Below are 26,892 nucleotides of genomic sequence, written 5' to 3'. Positions count from 1 at the left end.
TCACTAGACTTTGCAAAAGTATTCAGAGTGGGCCATATTTTTATTTGCAAAGTTTGGTGAGGATTCTTCAGGGAGAGCGAAGTTATAAGCCACCCAAAAGGTGCTCTTCCTATGGGATTAGCAACTTAACCATAACTACACGGCCACTATCGTGGGCCGTGTAATATACACAATGCAGCAACTAATAGTAACATTAATCCCAAAGTTAGGATTCAACAAGAGCAATGAAGTAAGTCAGTAAACTTTTTTTATGCTAAACATATTCCAGCACACTGAGTGACGTCATTTGAGGTCAGTATTAGAACTTATTTGTGATCACCATTACAATATTGAGTTTCAAGGTGGGAAAATTTAAAGTCAGATCAAAATATACTTGGTAAGTAGTAAAACAGTTAGATTCTCTCAAAGGGATGTCGGCAGTCTTTTATCCCAGCAATAAGTGTTCAACAATTAAAACATGAAGAGGAACAGCACTGCCAAAGCCATTGGGTTCAGAAGAGGAGCCTTTAGGGAGCTAGAATAATGTTTTAAAATAGTCAGTAGTTAAGTAGAAAATCACAGACGCTCAAGAGGAGCCACCTTGAAGAAGCACAAGCTGGGAGGCCGGTGCAGGTGAGTTGAGGTCAACTCAAAAGGGTTTAAAATGGTACTCCCCAAGCTAGGAAGCACCACAAATGGCAAAAGGTAGATGTACCCCAAACCCCAGATCATCTGAGAATTGAATAATTGGTTCCTGCTGGATGCCTTCCTGTTGCAGTGTAGCAGACGCTTGTTCCTGGTCTTTGGTCGTGGTGACGAAAGGGAGGATGTCTGGCTGGCTCCTGCCGCAGCACCCGAGAGAGGGACTCCGCAGCAATGGATTCTCCTTGATTCACCGGCTTTTTGTGGTTTTGGTGCATTTTGCTCAGCGCCAAAGAAGAACAAAAAGCTCCGGTTGGAAGTTAATGGGTCCCTCTGTCCTGGACTCTTGTGAGGGGACTCTGAATGAAGGATTCCTGCTTCTGTAGAGTCCTCTGGATCACCACGAAGTTTTGGCCAGATTTGCACTTCTGAAGACAATGCACTCTGTGATGGTCGGGGGTCCCCGGGCATTGGGATTCTGCAGCCTTGGAAAGTCACAGCAGGTCAGGGGTTGCGCCAAAATGAAGCTTGTTTTAAGGCTTGTTGGTCCCACCAGCTCAGGAGAGGAAGTCGTCCCTTGCAGGTCTACCCACTCGAAAACGAAACGCAGCACAGCTGCAGAGTTTCACCAGGCACTTTGTGGTCCAAGAGGGTGCTGCTGTCACCTCTTCACGTCTTCATATTTGGATTTTGTCCTCCAGTCGTCGACTCTTCCTCTAGTACCACTTGCCTTTTAAGCAAGTTCTCATTCATTCACATCCCTAGGCTGGCAATCACTCAGCAGGATGGCTGTCCTCCCAGACAGCGAGCCGGCCAATTGGAGCTGGTTTCACTCACCAACACCTAGAGACAAAGCACAGGAAAGTTTCAGAACCCGCCCTCACTTCTGCCTTTCTAGACACACTGGAGCTTGGGCAGGCATTAGGGCTGAAGCCCGCCTAAGGCAGATTGCACAAAGGACTCAAAGCCGATTCGAACAGCAGAGTAAAAGCCCAAAAGGAACTAACTGACAAGAAATGGTGAAAAAAGGAGACAGCAGCCATTTTGGGAAAATGGTCTCCCTCTGATGCTGTACTGCAGCTGAGGAATCAGCCTGCAGATACATAGCACAAAGGTAGTAAAAAAATAAACCACTGCCACCAGCCATTCACGTTAGTGTAACAGAATGTTGCATGAGAAGTGGGATAAGGAGTTACTATGTAACCACCGAGCACTCCACGTAGGGTGGAGTGTGCTGGACCTACAGAAGAAAAGGTAAATTAGACAAAAGTCGTCTTACTATTCTTGGGAACAGTAGTTCACCCAAGGAAATGTATGTAAACATTAAGAGAAGTCACTTCCCAGTGGCACTGCACAAAACGTGCTGTCTCTCAATGCAAAAAGCAGATGCCTATTGGAGTTTACCAGACTCCATTTAACAGTGAGAAACACAAAATCCCAGTAAGAAAAACGCAGGTGAGTGAGTAAAAATTAAAAAGCCCAGAGTCCAGCAAAAGAGCTGAGGGTCTCCAAGGTTCAAGGGAATTGGCAGAGAAATGAACATTCACCCTAACAAACCACGTCAGTAGATTTTTTTTTTTTTTTTTTTTTTTTTTGCTGGCCCCATGAGGCAATTCCAAAAGTCCGCTTGGTAATAAGTGTGCACATAGTTCTAAATCCACCACTTATTTAGTGGATGGTAATGGACTGTGTACAGTAGCATATCATTTGCTGCTGTTCAATATTTTATAATGCACAAAATGGCCAATGTGCACCCTTTTGTGTACTTGTTGGAAATGTGGTGAGAAGGTGGGTATCTCCTATGACTCGTAACCCCCCTCCAACCCCACCTTTGGTGGACCCTTTGCAGGTAGTTTTGTGCCTGCATAGAAAGGAAGCACTTGAATCTCTTCACCACATAAAAGAAAACATATGTGAACTTAATGGGATGTTTGAACATTTGACCTCCACCACTAGAATGGAGCTGGAAATTAGAGTAAAAAATTAGGATTTTCATTTCATGATACATGCAGTATTTAGATGCAGCTCACGTAGAACCTGGGTAGGATGAGTGGCACGTCTTTCCCGTAAAATACATTTTCATTCAAATTTTGTGCAAGTAGCACTCAGCAGGCAGCATGGCGAAGTAGGTCTTTTTGGTTTTGGCGATTAGGTCGCCATTGTGCGCCATCAAAAATATTGTCCTAGAATGACTTCTAGTTGGGAGATGTGAGATGGTAGCGTTTTACCCACCCATTGACTGCCTAAAGGGATGCTAATCTCTTTGGCCATTCCCACCCTGTACGGGCCCACCTTGCCCACAACACACCTCCCTGGAACCCTTTGCGCTAGCTCTGTCATGCAGTAACATTGAGTAGTCTTCACAGGGAATGGCTTGATCGCACCTATAAATGAGTTCCTTGTGTAATACAAATGGTGATGAATCATAAGGAGTCGGACAATTTAGTGTCATGTTAAAAAAGGGTTTCATTTAAATTAAAAGAAAACTCCTAACTTTTCCTATCGCTAGATAGGTAGTTCCCTACTTAATAAAAGTAAAACTAAGAGGGTACATGAAGTCCAAACAAAAAGTCTTCTGTCCGAACCCTTATTACCTAACTGACCCTACCACTTCAGAAAAATACCTAACAAAAAGGAAAGGGGAGGCTTGTATAATAGCGTAGGTATTGTCTTCTGCCTGACCCACTTGTATTATTATTTTTTTTAACACTCTTTTTTATTAGTGACCCAGAAGATACTTAACACAGTTACAGCTTTGCCTTAAAGCTAGAAATAAACATGACAAAAAGAAAATCGGTACAGATATCATACATCTCATCAAGGTGGTACGCTTACATAGCTTCATCTTCATCGGAGATCATATCACATAGAAACATTCTGAAGGGTCCCCAAATATCTTTAGGTCTACTAGCCGATGGGCGGGTGAGGACAAATATTTCTTCAGCCTCATTCACATATGTCAATTCCCGGAGGAACGGCTTCACAGTGGGTGGCGCAGCACTTTTCCATTGTTCTAGGATACATTTTTTGGCAACTGCGCACGAGACATTAAATAATCTTCTGTTTTTTTCAGAGCACTTGCCTAGATCTCCGAATAAATATTTCTGTGGGGTCAATGCCGGGGGGATTTGTGTAACCTCCTCAAGGAACTCTGCCACATCCCTCCAGAAGCCAGTCACCACCGGACAGCCCCAGTACATGTGGAATGAACCAGCCTGATCGGCATTACATTTGGGACATTTGCCTGGACTGTCCAGAACAAACTTTGCTATCGTGGCCGGAGTGTAATGCAATCTGTTTATAATTTTGAATTGTACAAGGCGTAGCCCAGCGTTCAGGGAAACCCTCTTGGTAGGGGAACAGTACCTTTCCCAGGTCTTATCGTCTATGGGGATTTGGAGGTCACTCTACCATTTACCTTTAATCAGGTTGGTCGAGGGTGTGTGTGCCTGTATTGCATTGTATAGTCTGGACACCCCCAGTTGGTCGCCCGCTGTTATCATCTGTATGCATGGGTGAGTAGGGGGTTCATCAGGGAAGGACGCCCAGCATTTCTGGAAGGTCGATCTCATACGATGGTGCTTTAGTGTCCTAAGAGGGCCCCCATCAAGAGCCCCCATGATCAGCTGAAGGGTTGCAAACTTCCCATCTATAAACATATCTGCCAGTCTCATTTCTCCCATGGGATCCCAGGCCTCTCGTAGGCTGGTGTCGTGTTGGTGCCATGTCAGGGTAGTTCCAGAGGGAAACCTCGGGGTTGTATGGGGCCAGTACTCCCAGTCTTTTAAATATAGCCTTCCATGCGCTAATTGTACAGCTCACCGGATTGAAGTTGCATGAGTCCCTCTAGTTTGCATCAAAGATTAGACTGTATGTTTGTGGGGGAAGTGGTGAGCTCCCCTACCTCCACATGTGGGGGACCCTCATCCTTGGAATACCAATATTTCGAAAACTGGGCCTGGGACACATAATAGTAAAGTTCAAAGTTGGGTGCTGCTAAGCCGCCTGTGGAATACGGTTCAGTCAGTTTTTGCCACCCTATTCTTGGAGTCTTCCCATTCCAAAGAAAGGTCGTCGCCATGGATTTGAGGTTATTAAAGAAGAGTGTCCCCGGCCATATCGGGATGTTCACGAATAAGTATAGCAATTTGGGCAGGACTATCATTTTTAGGACTGATACCCTACCATGCAGAGACATCGGCAAGCGGTCCCATAACAGCAACTTGGTCTTCAAGGCCTGCAGTGTGGCATCGTAGTTGTCTATGTACAACGTGTGTTTCCCACGTGAGACAAGTATCCCCAGATATCGTATGGACACCCCAGACCACTTCAAACCACACACGGAGTCGGGACGGCTGGTTGACTGTGTGAGGGGGAAAACCTCCGACTTGTCTCTGTTTATAGAGTATCCCGAGTGTGCGGTGAACTCTTGAATCTCAGCCATAATGGGTGCCAAGTTGTTTTCCGGTTCACGAATATATAAAAGCGTGTCGTCCGCATATAGCGAGATAAGCTGGGTAGCCCCCTTAAGGTTGATGCCCCTGTTAGAATGTCGCAGTCGGATCGCTATAGCCATTGGCTCTATTGTCAAGGCAAATAGTATGGGCGAGAACGGGCAGCCTTGCCTGGTGCCCCCTCCCAATAAGAACAAATCCGAAATTGACTGGTTGGTCAATACCCGTGCCCCAGGTTCCGTGTAGAGTAATTTCACATAACTAATGAAGCTGGGGCCAACACCAAATACCTCCAGCACTGTCAGCAAGTAGGCCCATGACACAGAATCGAAGGCCTTTTCCGCGTCTAATGATACACCCACAGCGTTTCTGCCCGGGTCTATTTGGGCCATAATACCAAAGAGCCTACGGAGGTTAAGAGCCGTAGATCTAGTGGGGATAAACCCATTCTGGTCTGGGTGTACAAGTGTAGGAACTGCCGGCAGAAGCCTGCTGGCCAGTACTTTGGCGAATATCTTAGCATCTGTGTTGATCAGAGATAGTGGCCTATATGACGACATGTCCTGGGGCGGGCGGCGTGGTTTGGGGAGAACAGTTATAAGGGCCTCTCCCATGGACGGGGGCAGTATTTTGCATTGGAGGGATTCCTCCCAAACTCGCAATAACAATGGAACAAATTCCGCACTAAACTCCTTGTAAAACTCGGTTCCCAGGCCGTCTATCCCTGGGGCTTTATTGGGTGCCAAGTCCTTAATCGCCTCAGTGAGCTCGTCATTAGTGAGAGGTTGGTCCATTGCCAGGCGGGTCTCTTCAGGGAGTTTCGGTATTGTCAGCGTCTCCAAATATGCCCTGATTTCCGTGATCGTCTTAGTGTCTCTGTTACTATACAGTTGTTGGTCAAATTTTGCAAACTCCGCATTTATCCCACTCTCATTCAGCACAACCTCACCACCAGGCGTTTGTATATTAGTAATTCGATTAGGGTGCCTGTCCTGTTTGAGTAATTTAGACAGTGTCCTACCCGCTTTGTTACCTTCCCCATATTTACGGGCTTGGACCGGGGCCACCATATATTGTACTTCCCTAGCAGCTAGTCTGCCAAATTCCTGGAGGTGGTGTTGTATTCCAGCTAGTATGGCCTTATGTGTACGAGCGTACTTGGCCTCAAGTTTCCCCAACTCGTTCTCAGTTTGGGTAAGGTCAGCCCTAACCCCTTTCAGAAGACCCACAGATTTGGATAGAAGCGTCCCCCTAGCCCAGACCTTAAAGGATTCCCATACCGTGGAACATCTATCAACCGAGCCCACATTGATTTCGAGGAACTCTGCAATTTCGGTGTGTAACCCCTCCACCATCCCAGGGTCACTCAGCAACCCCCCCAGGCATCCTCCATCTTCTGGGAGATCTAGGGCAGTTTTGAATTGCAACCTCAAGTGTTATCGGGGAGTGGTCAGAAAGTGTACGAGGAAGTATCTCACACGACTTTGTTAAAGCAAGCATAGCTGGGGGAAACAAACCAATAATCAATTCTTGACTCAGAATCATGTACCGTAGAGTAGTATGTGTAGGTCTTCCCTTTTGGGTGCATCACTCGCCAGGCGTCATCGAGGGAGAGCTGGGAAAGGACATGTCGCAAGGTTAGAACAGCCCTACTCGGTGCTCTAACAATCGTGCTGGATCTGTCCAGTTTGGGGTCCATAGCGATGTTGAAGTCACCACCCCAGACTGTAATGGGAATATCAATGGCAGATAGCAGTTGGTATATATTAGTATAAAATGCGGAGTCATCTATGTTCGGGCCATATGTATTTACCAGTAGCATCCACTGCCCCGCAATCGAGCCCCACACCAGAGCATAACTAGCAAGGGAATCTAACTCATGGCCATCTGGGCAAAATCCCAGATTTGGATGTATGAGCGTGGCGACACCCCTGGACTGAGATGAGTAATTTGTACAAAACCTGGATTTGCCCCAGCCGGGAAGTATGCACTCATTGCCAGTATCAACCGTATGTGTTTCTTGCAACATAACAATTTGAGCTACATGCCTGACAATATAATTTCCAACCTTTTTAGTCTTTGACCGATTGTTTAGACCCCTTACATTCCATGACAGCAGTTTAACCCTTAATGCGTGGTCCAAGTCTTACGTAGAAATGTTCGAGTAGCATCTCCAACCTCTTGGATGTATCCTTCAAATAGCATGAGCTGTGTCAGAATCTCACAGACCACTTGTTTAACCAATAAACTATAACCAGATCCCCCGGTAGTCCTCCCAGGGCAAGGTGCCATACTGTGGGGGGACTTACCCAATTCAAACCATGGGATATCGCATTTACAACAACTCAATCCAAACTCCCCATCCCGCCCACCACCCTCATCGTCTCCCCCAACTTGACGATGTCTATCCCTTAACTTGTGGATAATTCCCAGGGTAGTCACATTGCCTCACATGACCGCCATCCCCGGCTCACATCCATCACCAATTACAGAAGATGGCAAGGAATCCGTTTTGTACTAGTGTGGTCAATTTATCTTCTCTGTCCGCCACGTCTTGCTCACCCTGAGCACCCTCGTCCGTATGCGTGTCCACCGCCACAGCGTGACTGGCCGTGTTGGTAAACGTGTCCATAGGGCCCTTCTTCCTGCCAGCGGGGGTTTTGGCCCTGTTCGACTTACTTGGTTCCCCCATGTCCACGGCGAGTCGCTAGTGAATATTGAGGATGTCCAAAGAGCTCAGGAGGGTCCAACCTCGGACCGTGGGCTGGGGTCAGCGCCCCTCCAAGTGTCAGGATCCGTAAAGGAGAACCACGAGCTTCGGCCAGGCCTGCAGGGCGTATCAAGAAGGGCCGTGTAGCTGCAATATGGCGGCGGCGAGGCTCCACCTCAATCCAAATTGAGCCGAGCACGTAGAGCTGCCCGGTATGTTCCAATCGGCCTCACAGAGTGTTTACGGGCCCAAAAGAGGTGGGAAGGGACCAGGAGGACCACAGCCACAGCTTAGCGGATCTTGATGTAATGTTTGCCAGGGGCATCCAGCGTAAAAATGCGCTTAATGTGATGAAACACGGCAGGACAGGGACACCGCATCCACCCTCCCACCTCTCGTTGGCCGCTTACTTCTTTGTCCAGCTCTGTCGCCTGCGGGTCTTTGCGTGGGCAGAGGCCACGATACTCCGAGATCAAGGGGAGGCGAGTGTCAAGCAGGTCGGCGCAAGGGGCAGATTAAAGCTGGGGCTTCCACAGGGTCGACGGGCGCCTCCAACCACCACCACCTCGTGAAGAGAGCAGGCCGGACAGCAGGGCCGGGCGCGGGCCTCCAGCATAGACTCCGCCCACTCGCAGCGCTCAGCAACCACGGCCTCCGGTTGAATTCCTCTGGTTCCTCGCGTTGGCCCGACCCCGATGCTCGCGTCGGTGGATTTGTTGACGGCCAGAACTCAGGAGTTCAGAACCGCAGCGGGCCCAGATTTTCACAAGTCGTGGATACGTTCACCGGCAACCGCTACAGCAAGTTTCAGCAGTTTTCAGACGGCCTATGAACGGATCTTCAAGCACAGGATCTTGAGGTGATGGAGGAGCGACAGGTTTAGGCGGCCATCTTCTGCGTGCGCAACAGCGCCCCCCCGACCCACTTGTATTCAACTTGCTCTCAGTCTCATATATCTTGCAGATTGTCTTCATAGCTTTAGTATCAAATCAGTTTGGACAGTTAACAAATATTGTCGGTCTGGGTTTCCCTCTACCTTTAAAAAGGACACCAGTTTCTGATTTTTAAATGTTTCATTACCTCCAGGATGCCTTGAAATGACACTTCTTTTTTTCCCCAGTTCGTAGCGGTGGGACTTCCTAAAGTCTGTTAGCTCTGTGGTTTAATTGTCTTATTTCTTGGTACAAACCTAGCTTAGCCTTGTATCAATGTGTAAGTGATTTCAATCCGATAGTGAGTCTCTTGGAGGAATAACACTGCTATATTTGTTTTACGGATTGTGTTTGCTGTAAGGGATCTCTTGTTGGGCATTTAGTGTCGCTACCTTCAAGCTAACCATAGCCTTACCTGGTGAAGTCTGCACCGGTCACTGTTCCTTCTTCAAGTAAGCCATGGTTCGAGCCTCTGAACTTAGGTTGCGTGTGATCCTCTCCTCTCCCTTCCCCTCCACTCCTCCCTCCCAAATGTGAACTTTCCCCACTACTGGGCTGTAAAAGACCAACCCGGGTTGGGCCTGATACTCAGCCTCCCTGAGACTCCCGAACATTTCCAAGGTACCAGGACGGTGCGGGGTTCCCCACTCCGACCAGAACATGAACAATACATTTTAGCAAAACATTTCCCCCTTTGCTTCCCTTACTCAAAGAAACACACCAGCCAGTGGGCGGAGCCCGATTTCATCCGTGTCCCTTGGGCTGCGATGATGGTTTTTTGGACTTTCTCGCACTGCCATCTCTCTTACGGCTTTTCGGTTGAGCAAAGGCACTGTTGAAACGCTCCCTCACCCTACGCTGGCCTTCGCGGTCTTGCTGCGGCCCCCCTTTTGCAACTTCTGTAGAAGCGGGCCTGCGTCCTCTCCCTGCAGTAGTTCGTAATGCTCCCCATCATAGTCAAAAGACAGCACGAGGGGAATCGCCAACAATACCTAACTCCTCCCTCATGCAGCCATCGAGTGAGGGGTCTGCATTTCCTCCTATGCTCCAAGGTGTATGAGGACAAGTCCTGAAAAATGGTCACAGAGGCTCCTTCCTAGTATATTTCTCGAGCTTCCCTGGCTTTTCACGGAATCTCCTCTTTGTCACTGTAATAGTGGCACTTTGCCACAACCGAGTGTGGTCCTCCCGCTGATCCAGCACCTCTGTGTACCTGATCGAAGCAAACCTCCCTTTCCGTCTCTCCTCCCAGCAGTTGTCTTATCAGGCACTTGAGCATTAGTTCCAAGTCTTTTGGAGATTCAGTTTCTGTGCTTGGTAGCCCCCATATCTGCAGGTTATTGCACGTCTCCCTGTTTTCCACATCGTCGATCTTGGCCCTGGCCTCCCTCTCTGCACTCAGCTCCTTGACTCTCGTTTCCAAAGCTACATCGGATATATCTGCCAGCCTTTGATTGTTCTCCAGGGTTTCCACCCGGTCCCACACCTTTGAGACCCTGTCCACGATGGCCGCAGGGAGATCTGTACCTCTGTCCTGAACGCTTTAAGCTCCAGCAGGATGGCCTGCACATATTGCTTTACGGTATCCAAACCTCCCTTCGCCATTTCACGTTGTGCTTGTGTACTCGCAGGTTTCCTGCTCTGAAGGCTATATTCCCTTCTCTCAGGCTTTCTCCTGCATGGGCGTGCTCATTTCTCCCTGGACACCATCTGTTGCCACCACCTTCCTGTTTCCCGCAGGGGCTCAAGCAGTCCTTCCTTCCCTTTGGGCCTTCTGTCGGCAGTCCTTTCAGCAACCTACATAAGAGTAGGGGCTCTTAACCCCTGGCTTACCCATCAAGTGCATGGGTGCCGCTGTCTGCCGTTCCCCGCTGCACAATGACCTGCCCCCCATAGCCTTGTTTCTGTCGACCTCCTCGATCTGGGGCCCCCTCACCTAGGCATATGTCCTCCCTGTGTCAAGCCGGCCCCTGTAGGGTGCCTGTCTCTACCGGGTACGTCTGCAGATGATCCACCTGCTACCCGCGTGTTTTTGCTGCTTCACTGGAGGCCTGTTTGTTGTCTCCCAGCACAATCTTTATTCCCCCCCAGCCCCCGGGGCACTCCCTCCAAATGCCTGTATATATTTTAGGGGCTCTTCTTCCCTGCTGGCCCCTCCATCAGGTGCCCAGGTGCCTTCCCCCCCGCTCCTTCAATTCACTTTGACCTATCCCAATGGGGGTGGGATGGCAGTGGTCGCGCATCCTCACCTTGCGTCCAGCAGGGCTCGAACCCTCTCCACAGGCTTTTGTCCCCCCCACCATGCCACACTGTGTTGGGAGCCTGCTTTTTCCAGGAAGAGCTGGTGTAGCTCGAAACGGTATCCGCAAACTTATCGTTACGCTACTGCTTTCCTATGCGTTCTAGTCCGGTGTCCCTGTTGCCTCCAGGCCGACGGCTGACTGGTATCAACTCCCTCCAGGTGCGGGCACAGCCTCCGGTGCATTTCCTCCCGCCTCCAGGGGCCGTTGCTGCGCGCCTCCCTCATTCAGCACGTCAGGCCCTTCAACCACGGGCTTCCAATTCTCCAGTTGAGAGCACAGCTCCTCTCTCCCAAGTTCTTGTGCTTTTTCTCCGTGCCTTTCTTACCACGGCGCTACCCTCCAGCAGGTCCTTCACTGGTTTTTATGCCTCATATGAGGTGTATGTCCGGCGGGGTGACGAAATCCCAGCTCACGCAGCCATCTTGGTCCGTGCCTCTAGCGGTCTCCTTGTAAGCTAATTGTAATAACATCTGTGATCACTCATCAGTATCTACAATATGCAGCTTCACACAGGCAGAAACATCACGTGAAACAAAGATATAATCAATAGTGGATTGCCATAGGGAATTTTGCCATGTAAAGTATGGTGGCTGATCTCCCTCAATATTTCCATTCAAGGAATGTAGATCCCATAATTCAAATTCTTGACTTGAAAGCTCCCGCTCAATCTTGGTCACCTTAGTACTTTGCCTGTGGCGTTTGAGCATACCACATAGCATCCAGACAATCACTATTGAAAACTACTACAATAATAAGTTCCACACCATGTGCTGCCAACCAATATGAGCCAATTTCCGAAATTTCAGATAAAAGATATCTCTCAGTATAGCCACCACTTTATTCGGAGCACCCTTGTGGATCAGTCTGGCGACTCCACATTTCTTGTGGCCACTGCTGGCAAAATAGATCATAGGGTCGTGTTTGTTACGAAACCGTGGTTCATGTTCTAGCAGGAGGTGAGTTTCTTGGAGGAAGACCACAGTGGCTTTAAGAGCAGACAGCCTATAAAATACAGCCCTCAACCTAATGAGCGAGTTAAACCCTTGTACGTTTAGGGAAAGAAAGGTGAGGTCAGTGGGGGTCACCATTAGTGATCCATTCAAGTGTGCTTCAAGTAATAGCCGCCCCACCAGTAGTAATGTACTGTAAAATGAGTCCATAAACAATAAAACCACCTTAGCCAGTAGTGAAACAACCTAAAAGAGAAAACCCTTGCCAAGGACAAAACCGTAAACCTTCATATAAGAAAACCATTGCAAGTCCTGCTAAACATAAATTGCGGGTGAAATTCTAAAGGACAGCCCCCAAAAAAGTGACCCTCCCTCCACCATGTCCCCAGCTTTTGCTGGGTACTCAAGCCACCACTAACACATCAACCACATAAGCCAATAACTAACACCCTCAGGCAACCTAATTTCATCTGGCGCAGGAAGCAACAATGTGAATAGCTATTGGCTGCAAGGCTAAGTGCAGGTCTTTTGGCAATGTATCCACCCTCTAAAGGAGCGAGATCTTCAAGAGCCTGTATGCCTCGCATGCGCTCTGTAGTTTCTGACTGAGTGAGCGGAACCTCATTTCCCTTGACAGGCCGCCTCACCGCGGTAGATTTTAATACCTTGGCCACTTTTTCCTCTGAGCAAATGAAGTAATGCTGGTTTTGGTATTCAAACAATAGCTTGCATGGGAACCCCCATCCATAGTGCACTTTTTCGGGCTGGAGCCAGGCTATCATCACATTAAGCTTGCACCTACCTATTTGCCAAAGTAAGCGGTCAGAGGTTCCGAAAGAGAGATGTAGTGACTTTCTGAGAGACAATGGTCCCTTTATTCCTCGCTGCTGCCATTATCACTTCTTTCTGCAGAAGAAAGTGCATTCTAGTAAGTACATCAGGCAGGAGGTCTTGACGCTGCTGAAAAGATGAGTAGACCTGATGTGTTCTATCCAAGGAAATCTCAGAACTATCCAGGAGGCCCAGGAGGGAACGGTACAAATCCCAGACATAAGCTCCAAATTATTGGTCTTGTATCAGTCGAGGGATGCCCTGGATTCTGACGTTCCTCCAAGACCTGTTATCCAGGTCTTCCTATTGGACCCAGACCAATTCCATTTGCTCTTCGAGACCAACCACCCGATTTAGGAGTCCTGCCTGATCATGAGTGTACTAGCAGACCCGGGTTTCCAATGCCATGTTCATTTCGCAATGGACTTGGAGAACTTGTTGTTGGAGGCTTTGATCTCTAACGTGATTTCTTGCTTAAAGTCGGAGAGCATGCTGAAGAGATCCTGTTAGTTATCATTCTATCTTCTGAAGTCACCTCCAGTGGAGGAGGGTGAACCTCTGCCTGTACTGCTTGAGAAGCCTTGGCCTTGCTATCCTGGATTGTAAGCAATGCTTTGATGTCCCCTGACTTAGACTTTGGTTGGGGCTTGGACATTCTTATCCAGATATAGACTCTGCTGGTGCACAGCCCGACGGGATCTGGTCAAGATATCCAGGCTGACCAGTGATCTTCAGAGTGAGAAACAAACCGAAGCACTGCGCTGCTCACTTAAAGAGATATGGAGATCCTGACCACCTGGGAACAACCCCAGCAGAGGACTGCAAAACGATGAAAGCTGAAGTGAAGGTACCCCCAGCAGCATGCCAAGCGCACCTGATTTCTACTAATAAATACACCCGTTGTTCAAGCTAAGTTCTCACTAGTGTTCCAGCCATATACTGTGCTGCAGTCCTTCAATGTCAATGTCGCTGCGGCTTACCATACTCCCGAGGTTCCCTACACCGTGGGGAGCCTGCCAACTGTGGGTCCCACCTCCTGAGGGACACAACAAGGTGGGCGATTTCGGGAGGATAGCCCAGCAGCAATGTGGTCGCCTTGAAGCAAGACGACACGGAGCAACACAGGTTTGATCCCCGGGTCTGCACTTAGAAACCTCTGGGTATTAAGCGCATTATAAATAACCTATCATATTATATCATATCACTCACCGCTGCCCCACTACTCCTGTTGTGGGGGCAATGCAGGTCCTCAGTTAGTTGGAGCGAACAGTGTCTTAGGGTATTTCAGATCACGGAGAGCCACGCCCGCAAGGGGAGGGGACGCCTCTGCCTTCAGCTGGCTATCTGCCTTCACCGCAGAACCCATGCTTAGAGCTGCAAAGCTGCAATGTGTCTCTAGAGACCCAGGGCGCCGTAGACCAACAGCCACCTGTGGGGCAACCACATACCCGCTTCCACTTCCTACAGCTCAGCCTGATCAGCGTGACAGTAAGTGCTGTGCGCGGGCACCAGCATCAAGCCGCATCCTCTGCGGCAACCCAGAGTGCGCCGCCGCCATCTTGGGAGAGAGCGAGCATGCCTTTTCGTGTTCGGCTTTTTCACTCGCCTGCCCTTCTCTGCCAGTTCAGAGTATCACACCTGACTCCCGGGTGTTAGTGGAACCTGGGGCTGTGTTCGCCTGAGGGGGAATATAGCAAATTTACGCTCCATGGGGTCTTGGGTAAGGCCTGCCTGGCAGAGCCAACAGCGGGCACGTCTCCATCACGCACCGACAGGCCACACCCCGCCTAAGCCCCATTTTAGTATAGATTCCAGCTTCTCCTGAAAGAGCAAGATACTTTTGGTTTGCCAAGAGGAAGCTCTAGGTGGTCCTTCCTGAGGTACGTACAATCCAGCCCAACACATTTCACCCTCGTGCCAAAAATGACTGCCTGTTGGTGTTGAGTTTGAGGAGCTGAAGCTACTGCCAGAGATATCTACCTTTTGTAGTATACGCACAGAGGTTCTTAAAGTGCACAGACCTTTTCTACAGTTTTCTCACCAGCCCAACTGGTTATTTAAAACATCTTTTATATCTTTAAACTATGGTACTGGAGAACCATATGTTGCAAGTCTTTTTACTGCGATTTATCTTTTACTTTTGGTTTTTGCTTGCCCTGTTTGAACTGTAAAGCTTGCAGGTCGGCTAAAAATATTTCTAAAATTATTTGAACTTCTAAAGACTTTTGAAAATCACTTTAGCCACCTAACAAATGCTTTTGAAAGGAAACTGCTATTTTCATTGGTTTTGCTTTTTGATAGTCCCAATATTTAGGTCTTTTAATTTTAAGAAATGTTACACTTTTCTTTGTGAAATTATAACTGAGATTATTTTTAAAGTGTAAATCTGTTTGGATTTGTTGAAAAGGGGTTTTCCAAATGACCGAACGTACAGCTTTGGATCGGTCACCCACTTTATCATGACACTTGTCACATCTTGCCATGCAATTTCAACGTTGTCCTTCTGCTCTATTTGTAGGTATTGGCTATTTTACTTTACCGTTCCTGGTACATGCCGGTGCAGCTTTTGTGCATGCCTGTGAATGGAATCCCCATGCAACTGCAGCACTAAGAAAGAATCTTGATCTTAATGGTGTATCGGATCGATGCCAGATACACGAATGTGATAACAAACAAGTAAGAAATCTCTTCTATATTTTTTTTTTTTGTTTAAGGTGCAGAAGTAACTCGAGCTGCAAATTGCTGTACATAGTGTGGGTTGCCAGTATTTGGTCTTGCATCTTTTAACAGTAGCGCAGTACTGTGAGTTGAGGTCTGTGCTCCGGTATGTGGTCCATTGGAATTAGGCCTTGGTCAGGTGTGGTTGAAAAAGGCATGTTTTGAGAGATTTACGAAATTGGAGAAATGTGGGGGCATGCCAAGCTGACGGTCTATGGCCACCACTGATGGAAATGTCTTTGTGTCAATTAGTCCTGTGTTAGTTTGAGAGGTGGACCGGAACAATGCAGTACCACTTAAGCCTAGTTATATCCCTGTGGTTTTAAATGCCACCAATTATAATTTTGTATATTTTCAGTTGTATGACTCCATGCCATTTTTTTTTGTCGTGTTATGAAAGAGTACTCCTTTTCTGTACACTGAAGCGGACAAAGAGTTTTGTGTGCTACTGTTCTTTGCACAGTGTAATTATATGAAGGAGAGCGGTGAGATGTAATGTTAGTCACTGTCATCGCATTTGCCAATGACCATAGAGTAACGTACACAAAAATAACTTTTCCCTTTCTTTCTTAAAATACACCTCCAGTATCTTTGTTCTCCCCTTAGTTTTTGTTTGGGTAGGAGATGTCATTTGGCATATTCTGGCTCCAAAGAGTGTACCAGAGAAGTTTGTGGCAGGCATTTTCTGCAGCTACTAGGTTGGAGGCGGGTACTATTGCTGACTCAAGCAAACATGGGACATTTAGTTGTGTGTTGTTAAACTGTTGGTAACTGTGGAGAAGTCTAGCTTGGCTCTTGTTGGGATGTGCCTGAATACTTCCAATGCAAAGGTACGGCTTCCATGAAGATGAATGCACTTCTGTTAGGAAAACGGGTTTATTGCATGCTTACGATCGGATGGGCTAGTCAGTTCCTTAGAGGTGAACAACTAATCCAGTTCCCTGGGCCATACAAAATGTGCTGCTTATATACAGCTAAAAAATGTACATAATTACAAATATGTTAGAAAATCATCTCTTAGCCCCTCATTGTAACTTAATCCCCCTAACTCTGAAATTCCCATTGGATACTTTCATAAGGTACACCCCTTTTGACATGCAGTCTTCTTTCATCGTCAGGCATGGCGTATTTCCACATGATGCATATATTGCTCATAAATAACCAAGGTTATTATTATTCATACCATGTGACTGTTAGACAGAATCATATGCAGCACTCTTTGGGAACACCACACACAATTAAGACTACAAGTGACAGTACAAATTCACCTTTGGTACAAGCCTGTACTACACAGTAAAGTGGTAGCGATGGTTGAGCAGCCAGACTTATCTCAAGAGTAAATTGAGCAGTATCAACAGTTCACACAAAGGACAGCAATTACTATAGTTCAAACACTGACTCAAGGTTTCTGAGTAAAAGAATATACATTTATTTACACATCAGTTGTAAAACAATTCACTCAGTAAAGCAACAGAACAATCACTCTTAATATACTACACAACACCTGATGAATTCTAGACAAGTTAAGCTCAAAATGAAGTGTGAGCAAAATGGCACTGCAGCAGTTTATAAGGGAGGGAAAGACACGTTTATACAAAATTAAGCAGCACCAACAAGTAAGTAGGCAGGGCAATCTAGAAAAGGCTTTCTACAATGAGGTTTAAAATCAATAGGCCTGGGTCAATGTTAATGGTACAGAGTCTTTGCAGAGGATCACACAGTTTAAAGTAGTTTGCGGTTAAGTCTTTGCCAAGAGTTCGGAAGGAAGCTGGTCGGAATAAAAGTTACTTAAAAGAGTAGAGAAAGACAAGCCCTCGGATTGGCGAAAGATTTCAAACACTTTCACCGCGGTCGGACGGAACGAACCACCGGGTTTGAACAGTACCTTAAATGAAGAAGGCTGTAGCTGAGGCAGAAGTTCCTGGCAGGTCCTGCAGGCTCACGGTTCCTGAAGCGACTGTCAGACTGACACGAAGTAGGAAGACTGGAGGGTCCTGCACTGCCCAGGGAAGAAACCAGCAGCAGAGCAAAGCAACAAATAAAAGGTATGCTCCTTAAAACCCAAACAAGGTCCGGTCCTCCTGGCTATCTGGTTTACTGCAGCTGTGCACAGCAAATTTGACCAGGGGAAGGGGGGCCTTGCTTAGTGTTTGGCGAACTGGTTGGTCCCACCATCTCAAGGGAAGAAGATTCCTTGCAGATCTTGTCTGTCGTCAAAGTTTGGGGATTCGGACCCGAAGCAGGGCTTCACCAGGAGGTTCAGTCGTGTTAGTGGTCCTCTTCTTTCAGCTTCTCTTTGGTTCTTTCGATCCAGTGGCGACTTTGCCTTCCTAGTCCCAGAGACCTGCTTTTTATGCAGTTTTCCCCCAATTCACACAGCAGGGTGGCTGTCCTGGTGGGACAGTCACCACAGCCAATAATACAGAGTGCGACATAGGTCTCCAAGGACACCCTGTGCAGGGAGTTTCAAACCCCTCCCTCACATCCTGTCCCCCTCAGACATTCAGGCGCCTAAGGAGGGCTTCTGTGCAGAAGCCCGCCAAAGGATGGCGAACAAAGGAACCAAACCTGGTTTGGCACACATAGTAAAACACGAGAAAGACGAGAAATGGCGAATAAAGCCAGCTGGAACCAAATAAAAGTAAATGGGGTCCAGCGGATTTAAGTTCGAGGCTACTAACTTTGCCTAAACCTGTACCAAGGCTATTTAAATAAACCTCGGTAGGAAAAATATGGTAGATAACACTGCCACCAGCCAAATCCTAAAGAAAGGGGAACGAAATAATGTTCCATGAGAGACAGACAAAAAGAGATAACTATTAACCCTTTCCAGTACTCTATGTAAGATGGGTTGTATTGGGTCTGTGAATTTAAAAAGACTAATAAAGTCAATGACAACTTTACATGTTCTGGGAGAGGAGACAGTAGTCAGTCCCAGAAAATGAAGTTTGAAGTCTGAAAGACAATCCTGTGTCACTGCACTAAAGGTGCTGTGTGACACACAATAAAAAGATGATGCCTATGGAGTAGGTGAAGCTCCACAGTCTATGAACACAAAAATGTTAAACACACACAGCAAAACACGTGTAAGAGTGGGAAAAAAGGCTCACACTCTTACCAAGTGAAAAAAAAAATCCTAGAAATCCAGCAAAGCTGCTTAGGGCAGGTAAGGGAAATTAGCCATTCTGGAGAATTCTCCTTAACAGTGACCAAAACCCATTAACTCAGAGGGTGATTGTACAGGGCTATTATTCCTTCGGAACAACAATAAAATTCAAACCCGCCAGTGTTTCTGTATTATTTGTCCATCATTACCTCATGTGACCTTACTTGCCACTACCCTCTGAGACTGTATAATGTTTAACCCACAACCTACTTAACTCTGTTGGAGCCCATAAATACCCTGGGCCCGCATGCAGTATTAACTAACCTTGCCATGCACCAACCTATTTGCGCCCAAGGTAGTTGTCTCTTGAATCTACAATTGAATCCAACCATAAAGAGTCTGCAAAAATGGCTTTGCAACCTGCTTCCCTGTATTATCACAGCTGACCATATGTGGCTCGCTTCGATCCCTCTCGGTCATACCGCATTCTAGGTATTTACATTTAAACCCTTTGTCAAACAATTGCAGCGTCTCCCCATGTTAACTTCATTTTGCCGGGATCCTTTTTCCCATATGCGCAGAGCTTCCTGTTCATGCATCTAAGCGCTACAAATGATACATTGCGCAATACATTGTCCATTCTAATAATGTTACCTACTGTAACTGTAATCTGTGAATCCAAAGTAACACTCCAATCCTCTAACTACATTGAATCACACGTTTTAGTGGCTAGATCACCTTTCAACTCTACCACACTGGGGCTTAATACGCTTTCCGCAATGTAAATCTCTTTCCCGTGTTGGGATTTAACATGTCTTCCCTAACACTCTCAATTTGGAATTGGATTGGAATAGGGTGGTTCAAAATACATGCAACATTTTATCACAGAATAAAAGAAATTTAGAGACAGAAATGGGTTTATATTTTCCTTATTTAAAGGGAATAGTAACATAAGAGTCTCTGGGCACAGGCATTTAAGAGTTTTTAAGACACCATAAAACTGAGGATCCTGCATAGAAGACAGCATTTTCCTGGAAGTCTTAACACTGCACATGATAACAGGGTTGTTCCACATCCTGATTGCAGTGTTTACAGCTAAACTGCAGTTCCGGCCTAGCTCAACAAGCAAAGTTATGGCCAACGTATGGAAAGCTGATCTAGTGAGAGATGGTTCTACGCTGAGCATGGATATAATTGGGATTGTGGAGAGGTATGCTGGGTGTAGTTTTTGATTACGTCGTACCTGTGGGATGTCTGGATTGGTACACGGTTTCTCCTAATCCACAGTGAAGATCAGGTGTCTGTATAGGAAAGAAGAGCAAAAGAAGCTGAGTTTCAGCCAAATTGGGCATACATCTACACAGAACATATCTCCTAGTTGGGATGCTTCCATTATTCTCTAGTCCCGGCTGCCAAATTGTGGGTAGCTTGCGGTCATGTGCGCCTGGCAGGTTTTGGCCTGACACTCGGCTTCTGAAGCCAGAGATTCTTGCTGTTACTAGTTCCTGGGATTTTTGTGGCATCTGTTTTCAGCGCTAAAGGAATCCTCTGGAGTCTGCACTGAGCTGTTGAGTGGCCACCTTGTGAAATCCAAGTTGCAGGCTATTATTGCAAACTTACTGGATCAAAAAATTAGCCATGGTGACGATAGTACTGACCGAGAGACGAATGACATTCAACAAGGAGCAGAAAAGAAGATGGTTTCAGTGAACCAGATGTGATGAGATATACACTGGTGTTCTCATAGATGAGACCCAGGGTAAACTTTGCAGCTGCAGTTTTTGGCAAATTCACATACTTTGTCTGCTTTAGTGTCTCAGTTTCCAAAGGTACTATATTCCATCATCTGGTCTCTTCCTTGATAGAAAGTGGCAGTCGTAGGAGGTGGCAGCTTTGAGGGTTCCTCCTGCCCTGTGATTCCAATACAAGTGTAATGAGCAGTTGCTCTGTTTTCAGATAGAATATTCAGAAATTCAGATCCATTAATTTGCTCATCTTCTTCAGCAGGGCCTCTTTATTTTGTCTTCGGGTAGGTGTTTTCTTTCATATATCGAGCAAGCCCTCCACATAGAGTGAGTGATGGGGGACCAAGCCCCAGTCACGCGGTTGCATGCACGTGAAATATGTGTTAGTCCCGCAGTCAGTGGTGGTTGCTACATTCAACTTTAATGGGCTTCTTCCTGGGCAAAACTCAGTATTTGGACTCACTCCCGACAGCTCAGTTACACTAACATAACTTGTCTTGGCTCACCATGCCTTCAGGAAATCCCAGTCAGGTCAGCAAATCCTGTAAGAGCAATGTTTGACTGTTGGAAGCTTCCCTGTATTTTCATAACACATGGGTACAGTAGTGATATCTTTGTAATTACAATATTGTTGTGCTCCCAGAGATTGATCAAAAGGGCTCCACCAACCTTAGAGTGCTTCTCTGTCAACCAGGTGAGCGCCCTGCCCTCAAAAACCTCAGGTCTTTGGGGATGGCATTAATATTTGCTTGCCAGGCAAAAGTCATGAACGAGAAAAGGAAAAATAAAACATTTACTGGGGTTCTGCAATAGTATCCCAGTTAGCATTTTATCTTTACAGCCTGATTAGATTGTATTTAGGTCAATCACCATCAGTTTTGCATCTATCCTCTAATCGGTTGAACTATTGAGAAAGTGCATCTGTATTCCCATGACTGTTCCCTCCCTTACAATCTACGGTTACGTTGTGTCCTTGGAGAGATTTGGACCACTGGGACAGTTTGGGATTCTTTTTTTTTTGCCACTTGGAGGCTGGTCCGTTTGGTAATAGGGAGGGCCAAACTAGTAGGGTAGCACTCTACTGCTACACCAGTCCATTTCTGCTGTCTAGGCTGCAACATATGGCTGGTGAATGTGTATTGGGTGTTCGTTTCCCTTGTCATTGAGCTAGGCTGGCACCGGCCACTTATTGGATGAATCAATCTGCGTATTGAATGGCTTAGTAAAGTAAAGGGATTAAAGTAATCTTTTGTTGCAGGGTGTATTCACCCCGGCCCCCTTTCAAAATCTAGCTGTCACACAACCACCTTTTGCTGTTCAGGGGAGTCGAACAACTATCGTGGTAAGCTTGCCCACTGGAACCCACTGGAACCCTGCATCACCCTCTTAGGTTGAGGGATGTTTTCCTCCAGGCTTGCACTGAAGACTGCTGTGTGAGTGTGTCAGTTGGATTATTTATATAGTGCACACTGCAGAAATTAGCCTCTTGGCATAAACTGTAGCAAGGGAGAAGGTGCTTACCTGCTGAAGAGGAGAATTTTGTGGCAAGCTCTAACGGCTGGATGATTGGGACCGGCTCTTTTTGAAATAGGGCAGCTTGTTCCAGTGGGGTGGACCCCTCGCACTGAACTGTCTACCTTCTCATTTGTCCGTGTCCGTGGTTGTAGTTCTTTTAGAGAAACAACTTTTTAAAGAGGGATCTGTCGTATAAGATGTATTTACTAAGCAAAGTATTTTGAAAAGAATACATGAGTTCACTGAGAGCCAGTGTAAGGACGCCGAAACTAAGGAGATCTGGTACCATTTATACAGCCCAATAATAAGGCATTTATTTATTTTTTGCATTTATAAAATACACAGAACCATTGGGCATCAAGTCGCTGGTTACAGAACCCAGTCAACGGAGGTGGATGTGGGGGATGTGAGAAACCAGAAGGTGTCTCACCCACTAGTCCCCGGGGATCTGTCATCCAGATGGCCAGGACACGGCCATCGCTTTTGGAGCCAGATCCTGGGGGTGGACCAGAGCGGCAGGAACAGCTGGGTGAGGGGTCGGGATCCCCTTCTCTAACACCTTTACCCCCACCCTATCAGGTAGGATATTTAGGAACTCACGCCCCGCCCCCCTTTTTAGAACACAAACACTTTCTCACAGATGGTTAACCCTATATGAGAGAAAACAGACTAACACCCGAGCCTTATACCTGACGTGTCCCAATACAATGGTCAGGCAATTACTGACCATAAAACACACCTGGCTTCCATTATACTTCCCCACACGGATAAAAGGTGGAGCATGAGAGCACACTTTGAGCGAGGCAAAGCACACGAGAAAACAGCAGTTCCAAGATGGCAGTTTAACAAGAGGAGAAAGATGGCGAAACAGAAGGGGATTGCAAGGAGGGAAGTTCCCTTGACCTTTTCGACGAGGAACTGTTACTAGAATAGAAAGCGTAAGAGGAGGAAACCAGGCTGAGGAATCCTGCATTGTGTGTCTGAGGTACCATGGGCCCTCCCACGTCGATTATTGAGGCGGGGAGAATGGCCAGCTGCCGTGGTACTATCCTTGGCTCCACCAACAAAGCAGCGTCAGTGAAATGAACACAGCCAATGAGTTGGAGAGACCGCTACAAGACTGGCCTGTGTAGCGGCAGAATTGTATGGCGAGTGCTGGAAAGAACATTGTATGAAACACTTGTGATAACCAACACAAGTAAAGTTTTTTTTTAAACTATTTTTATTATTTTAAACAAACACTCCAAACATTTCACACATTGCGGACGTTCATAATCATTATAACACATTACATCATATAATGCTCTCCTCTGTCCTCCCCCCTCCCACCTCCCTAACTTGAGCCGTTTTATCCATGCCATCCACCTGAGCATCCTCAGGAGCCTCCGTTATTGCCAGTTCATCTCCGTCTTCTGTTTCATGTATGACCTGGTGGGGGTTTGCTATTGAGATCACCAGTTGTCTCCATGCTATCAGGGGACCCACCTCTTCCTCCCCCCTCTAGTGACTGCTTCGTACCAGGCCGCAGATTCCGCTTCAGCCCATTTCAGGAGGTCTGCCCACCATAGGCCGGTGGGCCACTTTCCAGCCCATTGCAATTCTGCGCTTGGCCAGAATATAAGCCAGGTCCTTCAACTTGCTAATATGCCTTAAGTTTCGTGGTCTAGGAAAGCTCCCAAGCATACATGCCCAGGCCGCATCAAGCACCACCCCACAGCTGGCCAATCTTGTCTTCAGTTCTACCCAGAATCTATTCACCTCCGGGCAAGCCCAGAACATATGCAACAGCCCAGCCTCCTCCTCCCCGCACCTGGGGCATCTCTGTTTAGGCGAGCCGCCAAACTTGGCTATCCTGCCTGGGGTCAAGCAGGCTCTGTGGGTGACATATAGCTGGATCTGCTGGAGTCTAGCATTCTGGGACACCTTCTTATGGTACCTCTGGGCTCTATCCCACTGTCCATCCGTCATGGGTTCCCCCACCTCCTCCTCCCAATTGAGCCTCAATTGGAGCAGCTCCTTGCCCGCCTTCGTATTCAGGAGCTCATATATTCAAGATATTTCATGCCCGCCCTCCGAGACATCATACATCATTTCTACTGTGGCATCAGGTTCTTCTGCCAGTGCTGTTTCAGGCCATCTTCCCCGTACCAGTTTCATAATCCTGGAGTAAGTGATATATTGGACTTTATGCATCCCTGTCTCCTCCTGTAACCTCTGGAATTCCAATGCCTCCCCTTCCTGCCATATATCCCCCAGGGTGGCCAGACCCATTGGTTCCCAGTATCTGCGGACCCCTTTGATCAGTTTGGAGTCTCCCCCGCATAACGCCACCAGCTGGACCTGCCGAGAGAGCGGGTCTGGGTCACCCACTGTCTTCCACGCCATGCGCAAGACCTCCCAGCCCAGCACCAAAAGTCTCCCCATCTTTGCCACCTTTGATTTGTGCAGCCACACTGTCTCTTTAAGAAAGTACGGGGCAGGATCCCCCTGCAGAAGCCTGGCTTACGCAGATTGCTCTTCAGACAACCACCTAGCTACATATAATAGTTGTCCCGCCAGGTAATATAACTCGAAATTTGTCAGATTTATGCCCCCCTTATCACACAAGCTTTGTAGTTTCCAAAGAGCCACCCTATTCCTTGAATTGTGCCATATGAAGCCCCTACACAGGCTAAGAAGTCTGATAAAGAAACGTTTGGGGATCAGGTACGGGACATTTACAAAAAAGTGAAGCAGTCTGGGCAAGACCACCATCTTGAGCAGTGCAGCTCTTCCCATCATGGCAAGGGGCAATCTTGACCAGAACATCATGCTATTTTTAATACCTTCCAATGCTTTCTCTGTGATGTGTTTGTGCTCTATCTCTTCTTTATGGTATATGTTTATGCCCAGGTATCGAAACGTCTGTCTGCCAGGGTATCGGCAGTATGGGCAGGTTTTCTGGTGGGATACTTTTGTATCTCCCCAAAGGGAACCCGCTGGATTTCCCGGGATTAACCGATATGCCCGAAAGGGCGGCATAGCGGTCCATCACCTCAAGCACATATTGCATGTTCTCTTCCGGGAAGCGCAGGTAGAGGAGCATGTCATCTGCATACAGTGATATCAAGTGTGTTTTTCCTATCCTACGAATCCCCACCTCTCCGTATTGCTGCCTAAGGCAAATTGCCAATGGCTCCAACACCAGGTTGTATAGCATGGGCGACCAGGGACATCCCTGTCTGGCCCCCTACTAAGTTGATACTTGTCCAAGATTATTGTGCCTGTTTTCACCCTTGCAATCGGGGAGCTATATAACATCTTGACCCATCTAATGTATCCCGGTCCTATCCCGTACCCCCTCAGGGCCGCCATCAGCCAAGGCCACCTCACTGAATCAAAGGCTTTGACCGCGTCTAGCGATACAATGGCTAGCTCACCCTGGTCTTTCTCAGTTTGGTCAATAATGTGGTGTAGCCGCCTATGGTTGTCCGTGATATTCCTACCGGGGACATAGTCTGTTTGGTACAGGTGTATCAGTTTACCAATTACTCGCTTAAGCCTATTGGCCAGCACCACCGTGAGTATTTTGCTGTCTTGATTCAGCATTGATAAAGGCTTGTAGGACCCGCAGTCCACACTTGGCTTGCCCGGTTTCAAGAGCGGGATGATCACCGCTTCTCTGAGAGATTCAGGCAGCTCTCCCTGTTCGTAGGCCTCATTTAGCATGGCCAACAACGGCTGGAGTAGCTCTTGCTTATACGCTTTATAGAATTCGCTAGGTAACCCATCCGACCCAGGCGCCCTACACGTGGGTAGATGTTGGCTCACTGTATCTAATTCGTCTGCGGTGATTGGGGCCTCCAGATCAGCGTGTTCTAAGTCATCCAAGGTGGGCAGACCTATGTCTTCTAGTGTTTCCAGAATTTCCTGACCCATGTCTCCACCTGTGTCCTCATACAGACGTTAACGCAAGTAAAGTTGAACTGAAGATGAGTGATTGTACTTTGAAACCAAGATCCAATACCTTTGACAGAGTGGTCCAGCACCGTGTGTGTGCGCTCAATTTAAGGTCTCTAAGGTATCCAGCTGTGAGTTGATGAAAGTGAGAGAGTGGCAAAGGATTGTGAATTGAAGTGGTCCTGCGACGGGTCACGCAAAATCCTGCGCACAATCCAAAGTCTCTGATGTTCATACAGTAAAGAAAGTTTATAACAAAGTAGATAAAGTTGGTCCGAGACTGGCAGAGGGAGATCAATTGAAAGTTTTGGGTTAAAGCATGTTTTGTGATACGAGCCCGGCAGAGGGAGACTGATTTAAAGATTTTGTGTCAAAGTGGATCTGAGCATGGCAGAGTGGTGTCCGAGGTGAATAGTGAATCACCTAAATTTTGGATATGTGAAATAGAAAAAGGAAAGGAACTTTATTGGTTGTTGCATAAGGCACGCTGGAACAAGAAACTTTGAATGGCAAAGAGACTTTGGCACAGAAGGGCATGATGTTGAAGTTTTGAACTGCACCCTCGTGCTAGCGAAGCCAGAGACTGCTAAGCTTGAGTGTGCTGCCTTGTCCCATGCTTAAAACATGGGGAAGGGAAAGTCAACGGCTTGAATATCCTGACATATAATTTCTTGAACACTTTTTTCCTTTGCATAATATTGTTTCACACACTATTTGTATTTAGAGGTAAGGATTGGCAGTAGGTTTATTAGAAAGGCCCCGGTTTTCTTTTGACAAGACACCACTCGGACTGCATTATTATTATTTTAGATTTAGGATTAGGTAGGTGTTTTTCAAACCCAACTGAAGTTCAATAAACACCCTTGAACTTTGATCGCTTGTGTCTCTTACTGTTGATACCATGCCTTCCTTACAGGGAGTAGGCATAGGGAGGGGTGAAGAGGAGGGAGAAGGAGAGTTAATTGAAAAGAGAGGAATCTGTGGGTGATGGAGAGAATTTTGAAGTCAGTCCGTTCACGCATAGGTTGCCAGTGTGCAGATCTTCTGTGGGCTCATAGAGTGTCCTGT

The 26,892-nt window shown here is 47.1% G+C and overlaps 1 protein-coding gene across 2 annotated transcripts in view; it reads left to right on the top strand.

Moving 5' to 3' along the window:
- TRMT12 (tRNA methyltransferase 12 homolog) overlaps positions 1 to 26,892 on the top strand; it is an 824,050-nt gene that overhangs the window by 655,123 nt on the left and 142,035 nt on the right. For both annotated transcript variants that reach the window (XM_069613002.1, XM_069613001.1), the window contains exon 7: positions 15,320 to 15,477. In XM_069613002.1, coding sequence (XP_069469103.1) covers positions 15,320 to 15,477 — 158 coding nt within the window. The remainder of the gene's footprint in view (positions 1 to 15,319; positions 15,478 to 26,892) is intronic.

Source organism: Ambystoma mexicanum, chromosome 5p (genome assembly GCF_040938575.1).
Source record: "Ambystoma mexicanum isolate Mex_15411 chromosome 5p, UKY_AmexF1_1, whole genome shotgun sequence".
NCBI lineage: Eukaryota > Metazoa > Chordata > Amphibia > Caudata > Ambystomatidae > Ambystoma > Ambystoma mexicanum.
The sequence above is the reverse complement of the archived record's forward strand: the minus strand, read 5'-3'. Positions and strand labels throughout refer to the sequence as shown.